General features: G+C 41.1%; 1 protein-coding gene across 7 annotated transcripts in view; it reads right to left on the reverse strand.

Moving 5' to 3' along the window:
• The window catches only part of LOC125885077 (diacylglycerol kinase zeta-like), a 152547-nt gene that overhangs the window by 18253 nt on the left and 106783 nt on the right, over positions 1-27511 (reverse strand). For all 7 annotated transcript variants that reach the window (XR_007448804.1, XM_049570506.1, XM_049570507.1 and 4 more), the window contains 5 exons: positions 26750-26892; positions 14585-14671; positions 7797-7886; positions 5660-5716; positions 1338-1387 (listed from right to left, as the gene is read on the reverse strand). Coding sequence is in view for 6 of the 7 variants with exons in the window: in XM_049570506.1 (XP_049426463.1) it covers positions 1338-1387; positions 5660-5716; positions 7797-7886; positions 14585-14671; positions 26750-26892 (427 nt within the window). In the remaining variant the exon portion in view is untranslated. The remainder of the gene's footprint in view (positions 1-1337; positions 1388-5659; positions 5717-7796; positions 7887-14584; positions 14672-26749; positions 26893-27511) is intronic.

The following is a 27511-nucleotide window of genomic DNA, read 5'->3' on the forward strand; positions in this document are numbered from 1 at the left end:
GACAAGGTCACTGTGACCTTGGCCTTTGACCACCAAATTCTAATCACTTTATTGTTAAATCCAAGTTGAAGTCACTGCGGCCACTATCACATTCATGAGAATCAAATGGATGCAGGGTCACAGTGACCTTGACCTTCGACCACCAAAATTAGACCAACTCATCATTGAGTCTAAGCGGATGTGTGCACCAAATATAAAGTAATTACCTCAAGTTGTTCTTGAGATTCACTTTCAAAAGAATAAATCAGAGGCCACAGTGACCTTGACCTTTTACCTATGGCAACCAAAATCTAATTGGTTCATCATTTCGTCCAAATGGGCCGTTGTGCCAAATTTAAAAATAAGATACGGCGTGAGAATGGTATGGATAGACAGGCAAACAGACGGACAACTTGAAAAACACAATACCTCTCTTCATGGCTGCCATAGTTTTAACATGTTTTTCCATATGTTGTCATGTATGAAAAGACCCCAAATAATTATAAGCAAATTATTTAAACAGCATCGTATAGAAATGACTATTTCCTAAACTTTTTGATCTGTATAAGTGGCTTTAAGCGTCTCTGCTGGAATAAGGATAATAGATAATCTAGATGAACTGTTGGTTGGTTTCCGACCTGTCTGATGGTCACAGCTATTGATGTTGTGAGTATAACCGACAAAAATAATGGACATTATATAGTCACCCAGAATTCTCCTTTAAATATGTAAATTTATGTATGTGTATTAAGCAATCTAAAGTTGTCAGGAGCACTTTCCTCCGAGGCGTCTCCGTCAGAAACAGCGTTCCTCCTGTTGTTGCAGAATGGGACTGATTTCCATAGTGACTTTAATGACTGACAGTGAGAACTGGGTTGTGTTGAGCTCAAAAATGCAAAACACCAAAACTGGAATCAAGCACAAAACTGCTGGCGAAGTCACCGGCAAGAAAGAGACAAAACTGAACCAGATCATGAAGTGAAAACATGCAAGTTCCCAGAGAGAATAAAACCACAGTGAAGCTGACAGGAAAGACAGCTCAGGCTCCCACACAGCCAACCCCCAGCATGCAAAGTGAGCGCGAGGAGACAGAGGTTGAGAAAATATGTGTCAGAGATGAAAACAGTCTGTCTGGAGACAAAGAAGCTGCCTCGCTTCTTTCGTTCTCTCTCTCACAAACACACACACACACACACACACACACACACACACACACATGACTGTGTCCTATAGGTAGTTTGTCAGACCTAGCTGGTACAGCTTGACGTTTGATTTAAAGATTCATATAAATTTCACGTTAGACACAAAGCTGAACCTTGGAGCTGACAGGAATGAGTGTATGTGTGAGTGTGTGTTACCTTTTTCTCGCTCCCCTTCTGTTTCACTTGTCTTTTGGCTCTTTTCCTGTCTGGACAAAGAGATCAACACAAACAGAAGAGCTGCTCAGCCACTTAGTGTTTCTGCTCACTTCACATTTATAGCCAGTTTTACACACACAACATAATACTAATGTCACAGATTTAAAGGGATAGTGCAATTTTTTCTAAGTGGGGTTGCACGGGTTACTTATCCATAGTCAGTATATTACATACAGTAGATGTCAGTCAGCACGCCCCCAGTTTGGAGAAGCAGGCTGGAGTCCAACATGGAAGCTAATCAGTGTATTGCTGTGGATGGGGTCCAGTGACAAAACGTATTTTAGCCACACACAAAAAATTGTACGTCATATTTAGAGTATTTTCACTGCTTCCGTCAGTTAGCGTATTCCAATGAGGAAGCTGTTAACAGATTCTGTTATCTATCTACACTCTCGTCAAAGCCACCAGACTCCATTGAGAAAAACAGTCATTTAGCTCACTGAACACAGGAGCTGCTGGTCTACTGCTGCTTCGATAAATTAGTTAGTTTGTGTTACTGTGTGACTTTGGTGACTCTAAACTAACATTTTAAACCCCCAAATCACACAATAGCACAAACTAACTAGCTGACTGAGACAGTAATAGTTCAGCAGCTCCTGTGTTCAGCTATGTTAAATCACTGTTTTTCTCAATGGAGTCTGGCTTTGAAAAGGCTTCATTTTCCCGTATTAAATCAGTCTGACAGCAAAGTAACATTAGTCAAAATACTCTCAATATAGCATACACTTAAACTGATACTGATTATTTTAGGTGGGACTTTCTTTAGGTGGCTAAAACACGTTTTGTTGCTGGACCCCATCCACAGCAGTACATTACTTAGCTTACATATTAGACTCCTGCCTGTTTCTCCAAACTGGGGGCGTGCTGATTGACATCTACTGTGTGTAATATACTGTCTATGGATAAGTACCTTATACAACCCCACTTCAAAAAAATCTGAACTGTCCCTTTAAATGATGAGGCAGGTAATAGTCAGGGGAGAGATGTACATTTTATAACATAATACTGCACATAATAACAGTAGGAAACATTTAATATATAAAGTGTCTGATGGTTTGAATAAAAGAGAGAATGAGTTGTCAAGATAATAATTATACAATAAAGAAATAGATTAATCACTGATAATCAAGTATAGACATGATCGTCTGTGTTGTACTTTGAATTTGCAGAAACAAATGAGACATTAAAATTGGTGAACAGCTTTCTGTGGAAGACTTTGGTTAGGAGCTCATGCACACACCAGCGCAGGTCAGAGTGAAAACTGCCTCTAATATGTAGAATGCAATTCAAGCCTCGCTGTCTTTACTAAATATATTCATACCAGACCCCGACGTATCAAATAGCTCTACAAAGTATATCAGATCTTTTAGATCATGATCTTTTCTTGCTTTACATTTTGTCAGTTTTCATACCCTGGTCCTAAAGAAATCTATATTATTACATTAACTTGAGTGTGTCTGTCCAGTGCTGTGGAGATAGTGAAAATACATACAGAAAAACATGTGAAATAAAACACTTTATTTGAAGGGGTGTGCATCAGAGTCATGACACCATCATAACCTTGACGTCATACCTGTCATAAACATGACAGTCTTTATAAATGTTAATGACTAGTGTCATCATACTGCAAAAAGCTTTCCTGTGTTTTTGTGTCTTAGTCTCCAATGGGAACAACAATTCTTGAAAATGGTAGAGTATTGAGAAAGTATGAAGGAGGATTAGGGCCTTGTTAAGGAAAAGGAATTTGAGATCTCAAGAATAAAGTTGTAAATCTATGAGAATAAAGTCATCACGTCAGCCACCAGGACACCAGCGATGCAACATGTGTCCCACCTGTCGGCGCCATGTGACTTCCTGTACTTTCATGCACTACTCTACTCAAAACATCTCATACACTGGCTGTAAAAAAAAACAACACACTGTCAGAGAACAAAAGAGTCATCAAAGGACAAACAAGCTTAACAGCCTAGCTCGGCAACAACTACTGACAAACAAGCGACCAACACCGATCAGCCAAAACATTAAAACCACTGACAGGTGACGTGAACATTGATCATCTTGTTATAGTGCATTGTTCTGTTGGGAAACCTTGGGTTCTGGCATTCATGTGGATACCACTTGATACGCTCTACCCACTTAAACACCGTTGCAGACTGTTACAAGACACCTAACATTATGCCTGGCTTGTTACCTGACACTCCTAACGCTGGTAACTGTAACCTTCAGCTAAGCTTCGTTATTTCCCTGCGGTGTGCAGTTGGATTTGAACGTATGCCTCACTTACCTAATGTGTGTAGATCTCTGAGCTGTCTAGGGGGTAAATGGGTTACTCACCCTTCATCAGACCTGACCGCTACTGTAGGCGGCCACCCCGACCCGACGCTTCAGGTGTCCCCTCCGGTCGACGGCCAGGCTGGGCCAGCACAAGCAGCGTTGTTGTGATTTTAGCTCATGGGGGGGTTGAACGCAACCCCAGATCAGGTGAGGTGTGTAGTAGCGTTCCCAGATCGGTGGATTTTGTCTCCGGATTTCTGAATGTCTGTCGGAATCTTCTGCAGAAATGTGGCGTGGCAGTCTGTCGGCGTCTCCAGCAGCCAGCCTCGACTCCAATCAACCGCTGCCTTTTCAGGTGTGTAAGCTCCGAGGAAGGGGAGTTACCCAGTACCCAAAGTGGAACATCAGCTTCTCCCTGCTTCCTAACTCCACCTCTAACCATACACCTAGGCCTCCTAATTATGTGCCATAACACAGACCAAGTACCCCTCCTCATGGCAACGGCACTCCCCGGTAGACAATGCGCCATGGCACACCACAAAAACTGCTCAGGAATGGTCCGAGGAACGTGACAGGAGCTCAAGGCGTCAACCTGGCCTCCGAACTCCCCAGATCCCAATCTGATCGAACATCTGTGGGACATGTTGGTACCCCACCTCACATCGTACAGGACTCAAAAGATCTGAAGTTAATGCCGTGGTGCCAGAGGTCCTTTGTTCATGCCTTAACAAGTCAGAGCCAAGTCCGGTCCAAGGAGGCTGCACCATGGATCGGGGGTACCGATCAGATTGGGATCTGGGGAATTTGGAGACCAGGTTGACACTTTGAGGTCTTTGTCACATTCCTTGGGCCGTTCCTGAGCGATGTTTGCAGTGTGGCATGATGCATTATCCTGCTGGGGGGCCACTGTCATTGGGGAGTACTGTTGCTATGAGGGGGGTACTTGGTCTGCAACGGTGTTTGAGTGGGTGGAACACGTCAGGTGGTATCCACATAAAAGCCAGAACCAAAGGTTTCCCAGCAGAACAATGCATTGGAACAAGATGATCATCAATGGTATTCACGAGACGATACGTATGTGCTCTAGGGCCCTTCATAATAGCGTGCACCGGGGCCCGTTGTAACTACCTTGCGCTGCTGAACAGAAACAAACCATTCTCGTGACATCACTAATTAGCTTGTCGAAAGATGGCTGCACCCTGCTGGTGAAATCATAAAACACAATCTAGTCCTCCAGAAAATCTCGATGACAGTTTGACTGCAGTGTGACATCTCGCCTGAGGTAAAAACCAAAGGAACCACAGACACATTGTTCAGTGTTTCATCTCCTCTTTAAACATTCATAAAGACTCCTTCATGCTGATGACAGGTGTCATGTCGTGGTTATGATGGTGTCATGGCAGCGTTATGCAACCCCTTTTCAAATCAAGTGTCACTGTTTTTTTCTACCTAGACATGGGATGTGACCTCAAGCATTAACCTCAGCAGACTGGCCTGATCTGGGTACAGAAAGAAAACTGCATGTGCTCCTTTTGTCAGTGCAGTGGTGTTTTAATGAGCACAGTACTGTTTTGCTTTAATGGGTACCAGTATGTTTTAATGAGCAGAGGGATGTGACATAGAGACTTGACTCAAGCTGACAATATAACAAGAACTCTGCGTAGGGGTTGTTAATGCATGAAAACTAAGTAGAGCACACACACACACACACAAAGAGACGCATCAAACCTCCAAATCACATCACAACTTTTTTACACCTGCTCACACCTCAAGCTGCTTCTTGTGTCTTGAGAACACTCTTAAGTATTTATAGTAGAAATTGTGTGTGATGAAATATTATATTACAGGTGTTTGCACCCCAGAAAAGAGGCGTTATTTATGATCATAATTTTAAATATAACTACATTTTTAATATAATTGTATTGTGATGTAATGATAATTTCTTAATATAAGCAACAATACAAATAAGTGTTTGTGAATGTACTCACCTCAGCTTTGGTTTGAAATCAGCAGCTGTGGTGTTGGAACGATGGATGCACCCCGCCCTGCAAAATGACAAAGTTTCTGGATGTCAGCCATTTTGTTTGTAGGCCAGATGGCCTTTGTTTCACACACACACACCTTTGTTGTCTGTCTCTCACATACACACACAACCACACACATATGCACCCATGCTTGTATTTAGTGACAAGTTAGAATTTGTGCTTTGCTTTCTTTATCTTATCTTGCTATATAATGATGAAAACTCTGTCTGTCTGTTCCACGTTTTTCTCCTCACTGACTTGGTCAATCCATGTGAAATTTGGCACAGTGGTAGAGGATCATGGGAGGATGCCAATGAAACAATATTACATCAATTGGCCAAAGGGGGGCGCTATAGCAACCGACTGAAATGTCAAACTCTGAATGGGCATATCTCATGCCCCGTATGTCGTAGAGACATGAAACTTTGCACAGAGATGTCTCTCCTCATGAGGAACACATTTGCCTCAAGAACCCATAACTTCCGCTTATATAGATTTTGAATTTTTTGAAAAACACTTCAAATCGATCTCTTCCTAGGAAGTTTGAGCGATCTGCATGAAACTGGGTGAACATAATCTAGGGAGCAATATCTAAAGTTCCCTCTTGGCAAAAGTTGGAAAACTTACTAAAACTGAGCTTCTATAAGGCAATGAATATTGCGGAGGGCGTGGCTCATCACATAAAGGTGTATAACATCTCAAGGGTTTCACCCATCACCACGCAACTTTGTAGGCATATGACCACACATAATCTGAGGGGACCCCTCCATTATTGACCCCATCAAACAAAATGGGGGCGCTAGAGAGCTCATTTCTTATCTAGGCCTAACCGCCATATGGATTTTTACTAAACTTGGTAGATATGTAGAACAGGACGCCTCAAGGTGACTGGAGAAATTTAACTCTAATTGGCAACTGGGTGGCGCTATAACAGCAGAAAAATGCTTCAAAATGGCTAAAATGTGACCGATCGCTGTGGCTCCCCCTGTGGACCAATGTTTTGTTTTTTGTTTTTTGTTTTTTCAAATTTTTGGTATGACTAAGTCATGGTATGGTATGCTGTACATAATCAGGGAAACTGTCAGTGTGTCATTCTGTCAGTCAGTCATTCTGTCTGTCCCACGTTTTTCTACTCACTGACGTGGTCAATCTATGTGAAACTGCACATAGGCATTGAGGACTGGCATAGGTAGAAGGTGACAAAGCTACCAATGGGTATAGACTAGTGAATAAATACTTTTGGAATCATACCTGCTATCTGTTTAATATTGTACAAGAGTGAAGGAATAGTCAACCTCTGTTCCTCTGCTACGTCAAGAACTCCAAAATCCTTCAGCCTATGCTAATAATATAGTAATTTTGGTTATAGTTATTAATTTAACCATTAATCAGAGTAACAATTTGATAGTATTTTATGAAACTGATTTCATTAACTGCCTATCATTTTTCCCTTTTCGGGAATGGTGCCCCACGAGGTGTTTTAATGTAAATTAAGTCACATTATTTAACATAATTATTAATAATGATTAATAACTTTAACAGCACACTATTCAGATAGTAACCTACATGCACATAGCCAGGTTCACAATGTGTATACATAATACATCATAAATGAGGAGAATATTTACGACATTCTCGAAAATAAAATGTGAACGTAGCAGAGATCAGAGCAGAGCTGCTGTACAGGTTAGGGTTAGAGATGTAAGAAGTAGCAGGATTTCACTGATTATTTCAGAAGCTAATTTTGTTGTGTTCTCTGTAATGTTTATAGCTATAATTTTTAGCTTTGCTGATTAAATGTTTGCGATATTTGCTGCAGTAACATTATGACTGTTCTTGCAATACTCGCTTCTCTAATTTGCGAACTCCGCCATGTAAATAGCAGTGTGTCAGGTGCAGGGACACCTGGCTTTTAAAGGGAATGGGAAACAAACTTTAAACCATGGACTATGGATCTTTTTAAATATACTCTGTCCACGTGCCTTTGCATGTCCTTTGTTAGTGCATGTCTTGTTCTTTCATCTTACTTATGTAGCTCAAACCCATTACGATAGCACATTAAGACACAGTATAGGGTGTGTCTGTCTCAGGGTATTCTTACCTGATGAGTTTGCTGGTCACAGGTGCTGCATCGTGTGCTAAAGCGTCACTAGCAGAGCTGTCACTGTTCACTCGCTGCCTCTGAGAAGAACTACAGAAAGACACAGCAAGCAAAGTCACTAAACAAACTCCAGACTGAATGTTTTCTGTTGTAAGGTCAGATATTCAGTGAAGTCTTCAGCTTCCCAGGAAATGTATGGAGGAAAACTTTCTCGTACAGTATGTTCTTACTATATATATTCCCAGATATAAGAATCTTACTTTGAAATCCCTGTCAGGATCTTCAAGAGAACATACTGGAGGCATGTGTGAGCTAGTCATGACTGCCTGCCTTTAATGTCAAAACTATGAACCTTTTTGTAACCTTAACACTGCGTTCTCTTTACTTGTAAGAATGCATCCTTGCGAGATAGAGTTGAAGAGATGAGCACTGAGATAATGAGCGTGAGTGAGATAATGCCACTGGTAGAAAGGAGAAGAAAAAGGAAAGCATTCTGATGGCTGTTAAAGTAGGCCACGCTCAGGGCGAACCAAGAGGAAGCAGAGGGTATGTGAGATTCTCTTAGAAATTCTAATACATGAGGAAACTGCTGAGACGTTACTAAAAAGGAACACGGAAGGAGTCACACAAGTCTCAAAACTGCAACACCTAGAAAGACAAATGGGATGCTGAGGGCACAGATCAGTAGCAGAGCAAAGGTGCCTAGATGGGGCAACTAAAATCTCGGGGAGGCACAACAACCCAAAAGCCATAGATGAATTTCAGGAACTCCATTATGCTGTTGTCGTACTTAAGCTAGTTTTCAACTAGCCTTTATCAATATGAGAGTCAAGGAATGGCATATTGATATACTTTGTACAACAATCCTGTTTTAATGTGTCTTATCTATACATGTTTTGCAATTCATCGTTCTTTGAATAGGCTGGTTATCATTTTCCTTAAAAAAAAACATATATATAGGAACAAAACATTTAATGTGCACAAGCCTTCTCAAGTTTGGGGAAGACTCTGGGTACCAATTGTACCTATTTTCATTCAGATACCTTGAGGTGAGAGCTCAAGGGACCTTTTGAAAAAGGCCATCCCAGTTGTTCCCTTACCAAAATTCTGCCAACATGGTTGGCACTAGAGGTGTGGACTCGAGTCACATGACTTGGACTTGAGCCTGACAAATTTGATGACTTAGACTTGACTTGAGAAAATCATAACAGACTTCCAACTTGACTTGGGCCTTAACAACGATGATTTGTGAGCTCACTTGGATTTGAACCTCTTGATTTAAAAAATACTTGATACCTTCCAACAACCCAAAAGATTAAAAAGAATGTTACTTAAGAGGCGTGTCATGGATCAAACACCATTCATTCCCAATAAGTCGTCACTTAATTCTCCGGATCCATTTTGTTTGAACCAATCCGACAGAATCCAATCAAGTTGCAAGAAAGAATCATGAAGAACTAACGTTAGGATACTGAGCGCCAGTTAGAAAAAATGATACCAAAGATAATCTCAATGTACAAAAAATATGGGTAGTCAACCAAAAAATAAAGGATTGCTGTATGTAGAATGTGCAGGGTGAAAACTACAGACAGAGATGCAACAAATTCCAACAAACTTGATTTAATACATTAGTACATATTGTCGAAAAGCATTCATGACTTTTGTTAATTCAATATGGAATTTAATTCGTTGAGGAGCACATTTTGACTTGTTTAGGACTCAGTCAAAAGTTAAGGACTTGGAACTTGACTCATAACTTGTCAATCTTGCCTTGGAACTTAACTAAGGACTTGAGTGCAAAGACTTGAGAGTTGCTTATGACTTGCAAAACAATGACTTTGTCCTGCCTCTGGTTGGTACCAAAGGATGCCTTAGACTGACTAGTTTCAGAAGACACCTCTGCACTAGCTCAAAAGTAGGGGCCACTGGGGTCAGTTGAGGCGGTCCGGCCATCTGATCAAGATGCCTCCTGGGCGCCTCCTGTTGGAGGTGTTCTTGGCATGTCCCACTGGTAGGAGGCCCCGGGGCAGACCCAGAACACACTGGAGGGATTACATATCTCATCTGGCCTGGGAACATCTTGGGGTCCTCCAGGAGGAGCTGGAAAGCGTTGCTGGGGAGAGGAACATATGGGGTGCTTTGCTCGGCCTGCTGCCCCGGTGACCCGGCCTCAGATAAGCGGATGAAAATGGATGGATGGATGGATGAGAACACCCTGTATGTCCTCGCCATCATCAACAACCTGACAAGCAACCTCTTTGGAAAGCTGGCTCACTTCTCTTTCTTTTCCAGAAGCACAGTATAGCCTGGGGCATGCGATACAATTTCAGTCTTGAGCCATGACTCCTTCTATTCTGGCTCCCAATAACACAACAACATGGCATTTTAAGGCTTCTATGTTGCCTGCAGCCCTGTGGTGGCGAGAATACAAGCACGTCTACGTTTAGATTTATTTGTTACTGTTCAGTCTGGTTTTCCATCGGCCAACACACTAAATATAAACTCTAACATTATGAAACTGTATAGGGGAGTAAATTCTGCCACGTTTATATGATGGTCACATCTCAAGTTTTCTTTCACGACACACTGCCGTCTAATATTTCAGAAATTCTCTGACTGCACAGCTTGACTGTTTCTGCTTAAACAGATTTACACCTGATGCTTTCATGTCAACTGATGGTTTGTGAAGCTATCAGCTCAAAAATCATTTGGAGAAAAAAAAAACAAAATGTTTGGTGTGTAGGTGTCTTCCAGTGTGTTTGTCAGAGAGACAGAGGGATAGAGAGCACAAGAGAGAAAGGTAATTATAGTGGGAGGAATAACGTTCACCTCTGGCCCTGCGTGGGCAAACTGCTACACTGTGCGAGAGCGTGTGTGTGTGTGTGTGTGTGTGTGTCTAAGTACAGTAGATTGGTGTGACTCTCGAGTGCTCTGACATGCATTTCTCTCTCCATCCAATGTTTTTCTGACTCTATCTTTCTCCTAAACCCATCTCTCCCTCACTCTGCCCCTGCCTCTCGGTCTCATCTCTCCTCCTCATCCTCCCACTCAGTGCACTCAGCATTGCAAATCAGCCCGCCAACACACACATGCACACACACACACGTGCGTGCGCATACACACATAGCCAAAGGGAAGTGTTGTGAGGATCAGCAGGTTGCGTTGCTCTGCCTATACTCACATTGTACCTGTTACTTTATTTGTTCCCTCTATTCTATTCTGTATGCTAATCTATATGTGCTCACATTTTACATTTTGTATCCACGGAGCAAATGCCAGGAGAAATATTATGATCCTGTAAGTGTTTATTTTACCCCATTGTCACATTGTCTGCATTGTTGTTTTAATAACTGATGATCAAAGTGTTCATGGCTAGGGGACATCAGATAATTAAACTCAGATGGCATGAAAAGTAAATACAGTTCCAGGCTGTAAGCCACACGGCCTTGTACTCTCCGAGCTGTTAGCAAGGGTCAATTAACTTTAGCGACGCCGTCAGTGCAGCATGCCCACTTGTGTTTGTACTAATAACTACCACTCATTACTAAAATGGTACAAAAGAGCACTGATGCTAATGAGTAAACACGCTGCATGATGTGATGTGATCAGGAAAAGAGAGACAGTGAGATTATCTTGTTAACTGAAGCACTCTGAGGTACTCGTATCTGTCAGATTTATGTTCACGTTCTCACAATGATAACTGCTCTCACTGCAAGAAAGATTAGTTCGTTTAACTCCCTGAAACCTGGAGCAACGTCACTTTTCTTGTGCTGCTTTCAGACGCCTTTCCGAAGTATTTAAACCCTTGAGCTCTGAGCATGTTGGTGCAATTTCTTTCAAAAACATGGGGAAATAGGCAATGAGCAACTTGGTATGAAATGTTCCACAAATTGCACAAAATTAATAGATTTTGGAAATTATTTTCCGAAATCTATGGGAAAAAAGCTATGGAAAAACCAATTATAATGTATTTAAAATAATGTTACAGAATTATTATAATTTTTAAGCTCATTTCCCAGGTCATTTGTTTGTTTCATCTTTTGTTTTGTTTTTTTTTACCAATTTTCTTATTTTTAAATCTATTAATTTTTTAAATTTCTTTAGTTTTTAATTTTCCCGAGCATGTTGGTGCAATTTCTTTGAAAAACCTGAAGATAAAGGGAACAAGCAAAGTGGTATGAAATGTTCCACAAATTGCACAAAATTAATAGATTTTGGAAATTATTTTAAAAAAGCTAGGGAAAAACGAATTATTATCTATTTAAAATAATATTACAGAATTATTAGAATCTTTAAGCTAATTTCCCAGGCCATTTGTTTGTTCCGTCCTTTGTTGTTGTTGTTGTTGTTGTTGGGTTTTTTTTTACCAATTTTCTGATTTTTAAATCTATTCATTTTTTTAATTTCTTTAGTTTATAATTTTTTTTTTTCACTAATTTCTTGCTAATTTTTGGGGGGTATTTTTGGTGCTCAAGACACCAAGCCAAATTGCTCAGGTTTTAAAGGGTCAACTTATCCATAATAACATTTTCACAGTTCTACCTAGTGATAGCCAAACCACGATTTTATCGAGGCCTAATTATGTATGGATGTACAGTTTTTTTGCACCCTCAAATTCATCGTTTTCACTGTAGATGCATTGCAGTTGCGCTCAAACGCCAGAATAACGCCCTTGTGGTGCTCACATGTTCTTGAGTGCTCATTTTTCCATGCGCGATGACCGCACCCTGAGATAAACAGAATCCAACCTTTGGAACATAGCAACATGCACTGAACAACCAATCACAGTCGACAAATATCTTTCCCTTCTTCCATAAATATCAGTCTGTGATGAATATGGAGAAGAAGTTGAGCATTTTAGTGCAGGGCTGCCAGAGCTTTACATCTGACCCTTGTACACACAAACAGCGCCTGGAAGAAGATCAGCTCTGCACTCAGGATTTCAGATAAATAGACAGTGATATGGCGCTTTGCAACCTCAGATGCAACCTGCCACCACGCTCTTAAAAGCTGGTCGAAGAAAAGCACAAGAAAGAGTAGCACTCTGCGCCTGAGCTTGCATTTCCCAGGCAGTTAAAAACGTAGGTTAATTGGACAAGAAGCATTCCATAAGTGCTGGTGTTACAGAGGGGAACATCAGTTGTACCACAGATAACACCGGAGTTCAACTATGAATGGTTGTCAGAAGAGAACGAAGGGTATAAAAGAAGCCTGGATGCTTCACTGCAAACCTCCAGGTGTTCTTATAGAACATCAGCCGATGTTGTTCAAGCTGTTGACTCATCAAATCGCATATCTCATGCCCCGTATGTCGTAGAGACATGAAACTTTGAACAGAGATGCCTCTCCTCATGAGGAACACATTTGCCTCAAGAACCCATAACTTCCGCTTATATAGATTTTCCGCCATTTTGAATTTTTTGAAAAACACTTCAAATGGATCTCTTCCTAGGAAGTTTGAGCGATCTGCATGAAACTCGGTGAACATAATCTAGGGACCAATATCTAAAGTTCCCTCTTGGCAAAAGTTGGAAAACTTCCTAAAACTGAGCTTCTATAAGGCAATGAATATTGCGGAGGGCGTGGCTCATCACATAAAGGTGTATAACATCTCAAGGGTTTCACCCATCACCACGCAACTTTGTAGGCATATGACCACACATAATCTGAGGGGACCCCTCCATTATTGACCACCTACTACTGTTAACTAACAAATGGTGCTTCTACAGCTGCTGTATAAAAGCACAATCACACTCAAGGTTGTGCTGTTGATAAAAATAGGAAATAAACTGTGATCTGAGCTGGCGGAAAATGAAGCACCACTTCATACAAAAATGTTACGGTGCTCCGCACAAACACAGCCTTAAATTCCCCTGCATGAAAATAAAGCCCAGTTTCTCTATCCGTCATTTAGCTGCTATAGCTGAATTCAGGTCTGTCAAACAGATTGGTCAATCAGCATCTTGAGTTATTAAAGTGACAACAGTGAATACAACTCTTAAGGAGAATGAAGTATAAGGTGCAGCCAACCCAAAATTTAATGTCCTCATATGAGGACACAGGGTCCCTGGAGGATAGAGAAGCACCAGAATTATCCTAAAAATCAGCAAACAGAAAAACATGAGCAACTCTTCAGCATCTCCTCTCTCACTGACTCTGTCTTCTCTGCCTTGGAAGAGAGGAAGCATTTACAGAGCATCAACAGACGACCGCTCTAACAGGTTCCTGTAGGTGAGAATTTAATCTGTGTGAGTGAGTGTGTAAATATGGTTAAAAGGATTTCATATGGAGGAAGGGCAAGCAGGGAAATGTGTTGTCCACACACACACACATGGAAAACACACACACGCACAGCCATAGCAAATACTATAGTAACACTTGGCTACTTCTCGAAGGAAAATAAACTGTGGAAAGATGCAGATAGAAAAATATTATTCATGTATTTATACGCCCACACACAAATATGCACTTATGCGCACTCGCTCACAAACACAAACACACACACACTTGAGAATTATGCAGTTCTACTTCATGCAGGCTTTGCCGTCTAATGGGCTCTATAGGCTCGACGACTCAAACTGTGAAGCGGCGTAATGAAATTTGCATCTACTTGCTCGGCCAATCAGAGTGAGCCAAGCCCTTCCCACAGTGCCAGCCGTATGGATGTCACAATACAACTTGACATCCACTCTTGACTGAAACAACTGAATGTTATTCTTCTGCGTATAGCTCTATAAAAGTGAGACAAAACTCTTTGCAGTATGTTTGTGTTCAGTGTGTGGTCTTACCTGGGCACAGAGGACGAAGGTGACGGAGAGGAAGGGTCCACAGGGTAAACAAACACCTGGTTGGAGGTCTGATCAGAGGAACTGTCCCTAAAAGATCACCAAAACAAGAACATATTTTGAAATATGGCATGCAGCAGAGTATTTCCTTGTTATGTAAAACAGCTGTAATCTGACAGTGAAGACCAACTGTTGATCGCTGATCTGTGACACCTATGTGGTTCACCAGTTACACAGACTGTCCTTCATCAATTTCAGGCTGTTTCATGCCAAGTATGTTGAAAATTTGTTGAAAAATGTATAAATGATTGCTCGCACACCTCTGCAGAACATTCATGCGGGTAAAAGTATTCGGATGGACCTTAATTTCAACAGATTTCCAGTTGACAAATGAAATCCTTTGTTCCAACTGACGTCATCCCTTCAAGTCAAAGCTAGCTAGCTGCCAAAACAGAGGAACTTCCTGTCATATTTGGTTTCTCAACACCTAATTATGCGCAACAAACATGGCAACAACTACCTCAGCAACCAAATACAAGTCAATTTTATGGCTTGAGATCGCCAAGCAGTTGCTTACATTGTAAGCTGAACATGTAACGAGGCAACAGCTGCCATTAGCAAAGACTTTGGGGTCCGATTGGTGGTGATGGCCAAATGAAGCTTCATGAACCACCAGTTGTATTTGCTGAACCCACTAGACGGTGCTCTTGGTGTAATGACAAAGGCTCAAGGGATGGCAATGCAGTTTGGTTTCAACTAGCAATGGCCAAATGAAGCTTAATGAACCATTGTCTTTATTTTTTGGGTCCACTCTGGCACTCTTTGTTCAACAAAGGGTTGAAACCAAACTGCATTGCCATCCCTTGAGCCTTTTTCATTACACCAAGAGTGCCATCTAGTGGGTTCAGCAAATACATCTAGTGGTTCATGAAGCTTCATTTGGACATCACTACTGATTGTTTTGCTATAGTGTCTTAACATTGGCCCCTCAGACATTCTCTGTCTGGTTATGGTTTTGTTGCGTGAAATGGATACTCGTTAGACCTCATTCACGAAATGTGCAGGCTATTTGCATCGGACCTGGTGGTGTCATCTGTATTCCTGACTGCATTAGCATCACACTGGTGAGAAACAGCTTTTTTTTTTTTTTTTACACAAAAGTGTGTTTAACAACCAGGAATGCAAGAACAAGGTCAGAGGAAACAAAGGGGAGCAGGAAAACAAAGACTCTTTGATTAAAATTTTAGTAAAGGTCACGTCAGGCTGATGCATGATAAAATAACGTTGGTCTAAGAACAGTCTGGCTCTTTTTCTTCAGCACTGAGAGCAGTGCCAGGGTTTCATGGGAAAACTTCTATTAAAATATAATGTGTGATTTGAAAACAAGTCCTGGATGTGTGTATTTTCATTGAGGCTCATTTGTGGTTTGTTTTTACTGTTTTTATTTATACCAGAGGTGGAGAATTATAGTTGGATTAATGATAATGATAATTTTTTACTACTACTATTACCCTTAAAATTACTCTACACTCAAGGCTCATGTATACTCCCTTTAGGTACAAAAATAGATAGCTGATTTCAACTTACTTCCATGTATCCTTTATGTTGGCATAGCTACATCCACTAGATGGCACTAGAGGGCAGAGTGAAAAGTTTCTGACGATAACAAACAAAGGAGGTCGTAATAGTGTACCTTATCGCCGATTCGTACCATTCCGCGTGTTTTCAAACATCTTTGTTGTGTTCTGTTGCTCCATCTCTTTGCTTACTTGTTATTACTGCTATATTTGTTCTTTTTCCTTGTCTTAAAATGAATAACAGAGGTTTCCTGGAACAACTGAATCATTGGGAAGATAATTTATGACAAGTATGGGTTGGTTGCAACGATCTACTTCTGTCTTCTGCTACTCACAACATTCATGTCACCCAAACAGTTACTCACTAACCCTAAACACAAAATTGTGCCCAAAGGACTCATTTTTGAGCACTGTGTATGCACAAAACAAGGCCTGAAAGATACGTTAGCCAATTCCCATGCAAAAGTTATCCATAAAAACACAGACTTGATGGGAGGAAATTTGACCCATGCTCACGAACATTCTGGAGATGGGAAATTGGCGATGCAGATGGTGAGGTGGAGGCCATTTTTGGCTTTTTAGTATAAATCCTACGCACTGTTTCGTAAATGAGACTCCTGGACTGTATTACGCCACTCTGCATATCAGAATCGAAAGATTGGCGTACTTGAGAGAAAGATATTCATACTGAAGAATTCATCAGAATTCATTCTGACTAATTTAAGTGGATACTTGTTTCTAAATGACACTAAGGGGCCTATCTTACCACGTCACCTTACAACTGTCATTGTTTGTTTTAGACCAACACACTCGTCATTTTCATGGCCAGTGCCCACACTGCAGGCCAACATGCTGGCCAGCTGGGGCCCTTCTGTGTGGCATTTCAGTCTCTGCCCATGTCAGTGTGGGTTTGTTCCTGGTTTTCCTGGTTTCTCCAACAGTCCAAAGACATCCAGGTTTATTGGTGACTTTAAATTGCCAGTATGTGTGAAAGTGAGCGTGTGTGGTTTTCTTTCTCTCTGTCTCAGACCTGTGATAGTCTGGTGACCTGTCCAGGGTGCATTCAACCCCTCGCCCAGTCTCAGCTAGGATAGGCTCCAACCCCCATGCAAGGGGGTGCCCGTGTTGTGCAAGTAGCAAAAGTATTTTGGCTAATCTGTGCATCCATGGACATTAAAATAAATTGTTGTCAGGCAGATTGTTGGCGCATCGCTATTCTGAGGCAGCAGAAAGCCAGTGTGCCACTGACGAACAAAAACATGGTCTGAAGTCAGAATAGCGCAGTATTTTCCCTCTACTTAGAGGGTGTATTATTCAGATAGTAAGATGCACCTACATAGGTGGGTTCCTAACGCATGTACTCTCTGCCATTAACACACACAGGGATGTGAGGAGTCATTGCAGGGTTGTTGAAAAAATACATAATTAATGAGGACAATATAAACGACATTCCGTAAAATTTGAACGTAGCAGAGATCAGAGCAGAGCTGCTGCCCACTTCCCTGTTAAGAGAGACGTTGTGAACATTTATGCACAAAGATCAGGATAACTTTATTGATGATTTCAGAAGCTAAAAGTTTACTTCTGTTTCCTCTGTCAGGTTTATAACTACAGTTTATAGTTTTGCTGCTTAAATGTCCCATGATATTTGCTGTAGTAACATCACTGCTCCAGAAAACCACTCGCCTCTCCGATTTGCCAGATGCGCCATGTAAATAGCATTGTGCCATGTGTAGATGCACCTGGCTTTTAAGAAGAATGGGAGATGATGATTAGTTAAGGGACTGAATACAGTGATTTTACTCCTTTTTCCTTTATTTTGAGCCCAGATTATGCACCGTTTGGTTAACAAAGTGGAGTATGACACATCCTAAATGCACTTCCACTATAATTTTCCTCAAGACTCACTGAAACAAAAGCAGTGAAGTCATGCTCTGTCAGTGGAATTTCTACCTGCTGGGATAATTTGGCTGCTAAATCTAAAGATAAGTGCAAAACTGTACAACCACAAAGGGCCAAATGAATGGATTCAGCTAAACCAACTTTGACCATGGACATCTGGCTCACAACACCATTCGACCCTGACATTACAAGTGGAAAACAGGTTTGAACCAATAATAAATTTCAATGAGACACAAGTGGAGTTTGGATATGGAGTATTATATAAAGTGCCAGCCAACAGAAAAAGGCAAAAAACAGTCTCATGTGGAGCAAAGAGGAAAACTCATCCAAAGAGACAATTTAACCTGTAATTTTAGCTGTGGGAGACGCTGCTATCAGAAACATAAGCAGTACCACAATCAAACCACGCTGCTCTCTCTGTGTTGCAGTCTGTGACATAAAAGAGAAATCTCCTCAACCAAAAGATGAATTAACACCCCCAAATTTAACAAAATTATTCTACATGTGGGGGCTAATAATGTTTAAAATGATGGTTTGCACAGGTCGCTGGTCCAGGTCACTGCTGTCATCGCCAACCGTGCACATTCTGTAAAAAACCCTTGCTGATAATGAAAACGACAAAAAGAGAGAACAGCTCTCTCCTGCCAGAGCTGACAAGACTGATAAGACTAGCAAGGTCACCACAGGTGTTGCCCCACCAGTCTCCCTCCACCTCCCCTCTGTTGAGAGTTGAGATCAGAGATTAAAGTCAATGTGATGTTAATGGCTGCCACTAAACAGCACTGTCACATCTCACATTTCTGCCATTCAAATCAACACCAAGCTAATCTGCCTGGCATCAGTGCAGTCAGGAGACAAGCAGCTTAGGACAGACAGGGTCCATGCCCCACTTCTATAACCCTTAGGCAAGGACCTGCTGTCTCATGCAGTGGCCCCCATCAGCGGCCAAAAGCAGACTCCTCTTCTGGACTTCAGAATCAGAGTAAGGTTCACTACCAAGTAGGTTTTCACACACAAGGAATTTGCCTTAGTGGTTGGTGCACACAGTAAACATATTAAAAGGAAATTAAAAGCAAGAAATGCAATCATTGAGAAACCTAATTATAGAATAGAAACATTACAATAAAAATATAAAAGTTTTGGGTTACCATAAGAATTCTTGAGTTGTGGCCAAAAATGTTTTGTGAGGTCACAATGACCTTGACCTTTGATCGCTAAAATCTAATCAGTTAATTCTTCCGTCCAAGTGTACATTTCTGCCAAATCTGACGAAATTCCCTCAATGTGTTCTTGAGATATTGCATTCACGAGAATGAGATGGATGCAAGGTCACAGTGACTTTGACATTTGACTACCAAAATCGAATCAGCTTAGTGTTAAATCCAATTGAACGTTTGTGCCAAATTTGAAAGAATTCCCTAAAGGCGCTCTTGAGATATCCCGTTAACATGAGTGAGTCAGACGAGGTCACAGTGACCTTGACCTCTGGCATATGACCACCAAAATCTAGTCACTACATCATGGAGTTTAAGTGGACGTTTGTGCCAGATTTGAAGGAATTCCCCCAAGGCGTTCTTGACATACCCCTTTACAAGTATGGGACAGATGGATGGACGGACAATCCGAAAACATAGTGCCTGCAGCTTTGGTTGACGCCTGTGCAGAGGCATGAAAATATGACTGACTATCAAACTGACTTGATTATCAAGCACAATCTTGAGTTTATGTTTTTAACCGAAACTGAATATGTTGGTCTTCAGTTGAACCCTTTTTGTCAAGCTGCATTCTACAAGCCACCTTAATATGGTGCCAACTTTGATGACTCTTCTTAACTGCTGTCCATTATCTGCATTGACTTTGACTGCGTAGTTATTGTTGTTGATAATAAGATTTATGCTGCTAACCCCAGGACAGCAGCACTGAAGAACTGTGCTGTATTCTGAATAACTATGGATAAGGGCCACACTCTGGACTTAATTATCTCCAAGGGTCTGAACATTTCAAAGGTTGTGCTGACTGATGCTGCTGTTTCTGATCATTCCCGTTTTCTTTGAGATGATTATCTAAGTGCACACAAATGTTTAAACAGAGATAATCACCGTATCACCGAAAACACGAGTGAATTATTCATTGAGGCTTTCTCTTCCACACCCGCCCCCGCAGGAGATAATCATGTAGATAATTTCAGTTCTAACATTGCAAATGTTGATGCCATTGCGCCCACTAAAGTCAAAGCTGTCTCTGGTAAGAAAAAGTACCACGGAGAAATGCCACTCTGGTGAGAACATTATTAAAATGAAGTCAAAAAGTCAAACACAAGTGGCAGAAAACAAATCCCCTGGTGCATTACAACATCTATAAAGGCATCTACACCTTTTTTTTTCTAGAATTAAGAACTTATAAATGCAAGGAAGTCCTTTTCTAACATCACTAACAACTGCAATTAGTCCACTAAAGAAAGACATTTCCTCATGGCTTTCTTGGGTTATCGTGTTCACATGAATGAGACGAAAGCATGGTCACGGTGACCTTGACCTTTGACCACCAAAATCTAATCAGTTTATCGTTGTGTCCAAGAGGACACAAAATGCAAATTTGAAGAAACTCTCTTGAGGCGTTCTTGTGATATTATGTTCACATGAATGAGAAGGATGAGGTCACAGTGACCTTGACCTTTGAGCTGTGGCCATTAAAATCTAATTAGTTCATTTTTGAGCGGACGTTTGTGGACAAATCTGAAGAAATTCCCTCACAAAAATGGGATGGACAAATGATGGACAGACAACCCGAACACAGAGTGCCTCAAGCTACAGCTATCGCCGGCGTAGACGCATAAGAACAATTATAATGCACGCCCCTTATTTGCTGTCGACAAGCTAACAAACCTTCCTGTGTCAGTGGCCCCTGAACTTTTACCCACCAAGTCATGCATTGAATTTGCCTCCTTCTTCACCACCAAAATTCATAAAGCTGCCAGTTCCTCAGTATCAGCTGTAGGGTCTGTCTAGTCCTTACGTCTACTCAAAACCAATTAGCATGACACAGTTTGGTTCTTTCAGCTATGGAATTGGGGGACATTATGCAACATTTTAAATCCAGTTCCTTCTGCCTGTATACTCTACTGCACTTTTCAAAAAAGTTTTTAACTACATGGCATCAGAGCCTCTGTGAATAGTCAATACGTCAGACTCTTTCCCCACAGGCCCTGAAAACTGCAGTTATTTAGCTGCTCTTGAAAAACAACAATCAAAACACATTGCTAATGAACACACTGTTGTTTTTATGGTAAAAAAAAAAAAGGCAGCTGTGGAAACACACACATACTGTACACTGCAGCGTCATGTTGAATGGTAAACTTTTCATGGGGGATGTGGATTCGATTTTCCCGAACCAATCACTAGAGATGATTCCCCTGAAAATCACAATTTGCCTCAGAGGGCTTTACAGCATACGACATCCCTTTGTCCTTTGGACCCTCACGGCGGGTAAGGGAAAACTCCCCCCAAAAAAAAAACTTTAATGGGGGAAAGAAAATGGTGGAAACCTCAGGAAGAGCAACTGAGGAGGGATCCGTCTTCCAGGATGGACAGACGTGCAATAGATTTAGCACATGCTAAGGTTATTAGCGTATGCCAATTACATTTCCCATTGCATAAATTAGCTTAGGGGCTAGCAGACTTTTCTTCTACACATACGAAGGTAGGATAAATCAAACACAACACGCATGATATTTTCAGCTTACAAAAATAAACAGGAGGTCTGTGTTGCCACTGCTTTGCCAGTAGCTTTTCATTTTGAAAGAGCGACAATCAATGGGGAAAAACCAACACTCGCATCAACGTTGTGTATCAACAATAATACAGCTATAAGAAATGCAAGATGTTCTTTAGATGGTAATTTTAAAGTTATGTCAGTCCTAACTACCTGTATTCATTCATTTATCAAGTAAGGATCACATTGAATTGTTGTTTTAATTTAGACTAAATTAACAATGACAAAATATTCATCCTCCATTCACAAAACATTTTGTGAAATGAATGGAATTGTTTGACGAGTGTTTTTTTTTTCTTTGTTGGCATCTGTTTGGACCGGTTGAATAGCCAACTGATACATTTTCACCACACTGTTGTAGGCGTTAATTTGCATTTCCCGAGATCTGTTTGAGACTTTAGAATGCAAATTAAAATGCACTGTGTTAACACTGCCTTTCAACAGTGTACAGTGTTGGTAGGGAAGCTGCCCACAGTCACGCTCTGCGCTCATATTGTGTAATGAATGAGGCATATCAAGATGAAGTAAAAAAAAAGAAAGAAAGACAAGAAAATGCAGCATTAAGTTTGGGCTTACCCTCGGTTCTTATTGTTGAACACGTCTTGATTGCACCAGTTTCTACAACTTAACTTTTTTCATTATTTACACTAAATTAATGAAATGTTGCATTAAGGGAAACTTTACAGACTTTGTGAAATTCAGTCTACAACGGCCAACTGGCAATCTTACAGGCAGGAATTTTGCGCGCTTGTTTCTCCTCACTGATCTCTATAAAAGGTACAATAGTGGAATGGGGGGGAGAGAGTTGTCTCGCCTTTAAGGCAGCAGAGGTAGTAAAAGCGCCAAATCCATGTCTGTGTAACAGGGACAGCTGGCAGGATGGGACCATGGATGGGACGTTTTGATGATGTGTAATGTGTGCAACCTGCCCAGGAGTTTTAAAAAGCAGCTGATAGCAGTTAGCGGGTAACTCAAAGAAGAATAGAAGAGCAAAGGATGAGTTCAGCCACCATACAACAGGGATGGTAAATGACTGTTAATGCCATGTTTTGCCAAGCGCTGACGATGCCACTATCACCTTTAGAATATATCAAGAATTGAAGGACTTAGTGGGATTTGGAAAAACTTCATGTGTTTCAGTGGACTAGACTACTGTAATTGCTGTCTTTACAGGTCTCAGATCAGACAGCTGCAGCTGATACAGAATGCCGCTGCTACAGTCCCTCACTAATTCCAAGAGACACCATATTAGTCCAGTTCTCAGACCTCGACACTCACTTCCTGCATGTCAAGAAAACTGACTTTAAAAGCTGAATGGTTTAGGGCCAAAATACAAGTCTGATCTGCTGAACTGTCCAGACCTCTCAGATCATCTGGGACAGGTCTACTTCCTGTCCCCAGGGTCAAACTAAGCACAGAGAAGGAGCATTCACCTTTTCTTTCAGTCTTTTTGCCAAGGCATTTTATTGAATTAAATTTGGAAAAAAAATAGTCACACTGCACTGTAACTGCACTGTAATTTAAATTATTCTTTTTAATCTGTTTTATTCTATTTTAGCCTGTTTTAATCCTCCATTTGTTTTTGTTTTTGTTTTAATCCCTTTAAATCACAATATTGGGTCTTTTTATATTGCTTTGTGCTTCTTTTATTTCTTGTTTTAATGCTTTCCTTATGTGGCGCACTTTGAATAGGCTTGTTGTTGAACACTGCTATACAAATAAATTGCAGCCTTGCTACACAGGCATTTGTATGTATGAGTATGCAGTGTATTTACCCAAGCAACCTTACAATTTATACTCGTCTAATTTGCAGCAGCAATGTGTTTGGAAAGAAAAAGGGAATGCCACCCAGATTATGTTTTATATCAACATAATGAGGATGCAAACCCTGTTCTCAAAGTCCTGCGCTTTGTGCACCCACCATCCATCCCAGCCACCTCTCTAAAAGTTCTGTGCAGTATAACAAACTATTACTTTCTGGACTGGGAAAAAACATCCAGAGTAAACATAACCCAGGCAGCAATTATGTTTCATCGGCCTGATATTTGGCAAAAACATCTTGAAGTGTGTAATCATACATTTTAGGACATGAGATCCAAATAAAATTAAAGAAAATACATACCAAACTAGAATTACCGCCTCCATGAACAAGTCAAATTGCAGTTACAGTTTACGTCCCTGCCTGTCAAGACTCATATGGAGCAAAGAGAAGCTACTAATTCTAAAACATAAATGCTTCACACACATCTTCAACCAAACAGCACAGAAGATCTATACAATCAGCACAGTTTCAGGGTGGACACCAAAGATTAGTGTCACCAATTCAGTATCTGACCAAATGTCTCCCCTTCTGTTCCTGAGATATGACGTTGAATAATGACCAGAAAAGTGCAGATGGAGAACATGATGATGTCACAGTGAAGTTGATCTTTGACATTTTGGATACAAACTGCCATCACTTAATCATTTTATCCCATAAAACATTTGTGTAAAATGTTGTAATGCTCAGTATAAGAATTCTTGAGTTATGGCCAAAAACATGTTTTGTGAGGTCATGGTGACCTTTGACCTTTACCCACTAACTTCTAATTAGTTCATCTTAGAGTCCAGGTAGACACTGGTGCCAAATTTAAGGAAACTCCATCAAGGTCTTCTTGAGAAATTGCTTTCAAGAGAATGAAAGGGACACGGGGTCACAGTGACCTTGACCTTTGACCATCGAAATCTAACCAAGCAGATGTTTGTGCCAAATTTGAAGAAATTGCCTCGAGGTGTTCTTAAGATATCAGGTTCACGTGAATGGAAAGTACAGACGTAAGTACAGATGGATGGATGAATGGATGGATGGATGGATGGATGGATGGATGGATGGATGGATGGATGGATCATCCATCATCACGCCATCATTTTGTCCCATTAGAAATTTGTGTTATATTTTGTCATAATTAGGAAATGAAATTCTTGAGTTATGGCCAAAATAAAGTTTTGTGAGGTCACAATGACCTTGACCTTTGAAAAATCTAATCAGTTCATCATTGAGTCAAAGTGGATGTTTGTGCCAAATTTGAGGAAATTCCCTCAAGGCCTTTATGAAATATCATGTTTACGAGAATAAGACGGACAAAAAGTCACACTGACCTCAACTTTTGACCACCAAATTGTGTCAAATTTGAGGAACTTCCCCTGTTCTCTCAGGTTCATGTAAACGTTATGGAAAGACATACATATAAATGGACAGACAGACAATAGCTATCGCCGGCTTGGAGGCGCATTATAATAACTGTACTTTTAATTGCACTATAGAGCTACACCATTGTCCCATAATGCAATACATGAACGAAAGCAAGGCAGCAGTGGGACTTCACTTGGGACCTGGTAAATGAGAAGTGTACTGCATTTATATAGCACCTTTACCCCAAGCACTTTACAATTTCCCTTTCATTCACTTACACACACACACACACACACACACACACAGTGCTGGCAGTAAGCTACCATATAAGGCACTAGGAGCTCTTATTATCAGGAGCAATTTGGGGTCCAGCGTCTTGCTGCGACACTTGTGGAAATCGCTTGCGAAACACGGACTTTGTATTCTGCAAATGACTGCTTTGGTGCCGATGTGTTTCTACAGGGTACAGGCAGAAGATAAACTACCAACCAAGGAAGTTTAGCTCAGCGACGTGACACAGGGGTTTATACTTCTTTCAGGAGGGTTGGAAACTTCTCCCAGTGCAGTCATCTTCTCCTCTAAGACACTGTACCTGGTATAAGCACATGCATGAATGTGTGCTTTACAAAATAATGCTGCACTAGGAAATGATAAAACTAGAACCAGGGTCAACGTTTGTGTCAAATTCAACCATGGTTGAGATATACTGAGAGTTTAGTTTTGCTGTGAATGAAATTAATTCTTCCGTGATGTGTCTCCATTTTCCCATGAATCGTGATTTTTATCACACTGTCTCTTCTGTGCCGGATACATCTGCAAATAGTACAGCAATACCCTTTCCAAATCCTGTACCCTTAATTTGCAAGTGGTATTTATTATCAGTGCAATGATATATTTTCTTATCAGTTCCTCCAATATCTCGGCAAGTTGCCTCCTCTGCTGCATGTATCTCTAAAAAACTCATCAGTGTTTGCATTAGGTCTTCTACCCCTGCAGGGATGAGATGGATTCATTCTTTAAACTGGATTTTCTCTGTAAATTCATAGTTGTCCTTGATGCCGGTTAGTTGTTCTAGAGCTTTTGTTGTAGCAGTCCTAAAACAATGGCTCTGGTTAGTAAGGGAAGGGTTAAGGTCCACCAAATTAGCCCTGGTTCTTGAACTAGCTTCATTCCGAACACTTGGAACCTTGGCGCTATCTAGCCGAACCAGCCCGTTTCCACCAGTTTCAATCAGACTCACTGTAATCAAGGATGTGTCATCAATGAAGGGTGTTGCACAATGCACACTGGATGTAGTAGGTAGTAGGAAGACTTTGACTTGCATCCAAAAAGATGTACAAGACAATAATGTGCAAGAGAATTTCCAACCTCTACAATATGATGTCATGCACTTCAGCTCAAGGAAAACCTGCACTGTTTTGGTTCTAGCTGGGAACCAACTTTTCTAATTCGAACCCAGGGTGGGGAAGACCTTCTGGCGTAGGTTTTCTCTGGGTACTCCGGGTTCCTCCCACAGTCCAAAGACATGCAGGTTAGGTTAACTGATGATGTAGGTGTGAATGCGAGCATGAATGGATGCCTGTTTCCATGTGTCTATGATAGTCTGGGAACCTGTTCAGGGTGTACAACACCTGAATGAATGAATGCTCCGAATGGTTCAAAAGTAGTCGTGGCAACCAGAGCAGAGCTCGTTCAAAGTTGGTGGAAAGGGGTACAACAGGATCAGCGTGGTGGTGATTGACTTACCTGCTGTTTACCAGGCTGGAGGCGGGGTTAACCAGGTCAGGCATGGCAGTCGGGGAGGTGGCAACTGTTGCCATCAAAACCAGTTCAGGGTCCAGGATGAAGATCTCTTCTTGGGAGATTTCGGATACGTAGTTGAGATGTTCCTGATAAAACATGAAGCGTAAGACAGTTTTAACCAAACAGTCAGTTCATACTGGTATCACCAGACCAGGACGCTGCTGTGAAGGAAGCTCACTGATATTCACCAGTCACACTAACACAAAATTCCCTAAATAGTCAATAATACCATAAAGCAGCTTATTGATTTGCAATACTGCAATAACGAGAGACAAATAACATCAATAAAGGAAAAGAAATCTGAGCAAAATGTGAGCAACCATCAGCTCTGACATATGGAAAGGAATGAGTACATACATATATATATATAACCCAGAGAAGAGTAGACGACATAATTTGCCATAATTCTTTGAGTTAAATAAATGTCTCTCCATCCATATCCATATCCATATGTTACTGAGTGGGGAGGCACTGTGAGGTGGCTTTTATTCACCACCTGTGTACCTCCTCTCAGCGATCGCATTTTTGATGATGTCAGATGGCCTCAAGCAGGAACACCTGCTTTCTGAAGCATGTTCCCACTGCCACATTAACACCAGACAACTGTGTAGATGTGGATGAAAAAGACAGAGAGGAGTGGAATATAGACTGCTCACTAACAATCGCTTCCAGAAAACCCGTGTCATGCACTGTACATACAACGTA

The sequence above is a fragment of the Epinephelus fuscoguttatus genome, linkage group LG24 (assembly GCF_011397635.1).
Source record: "Epinephelus fuscoguttatus linkage group LG24, E.fuscoguttatus.final_Chr_v1".
Classification (NCBI taxonomy): Eukaryota; Metazoa; Chordata; class Actinopteri; order Perciformes; family Serranidae; genus Epinephelus; species Epinephelus fuscoguttatus.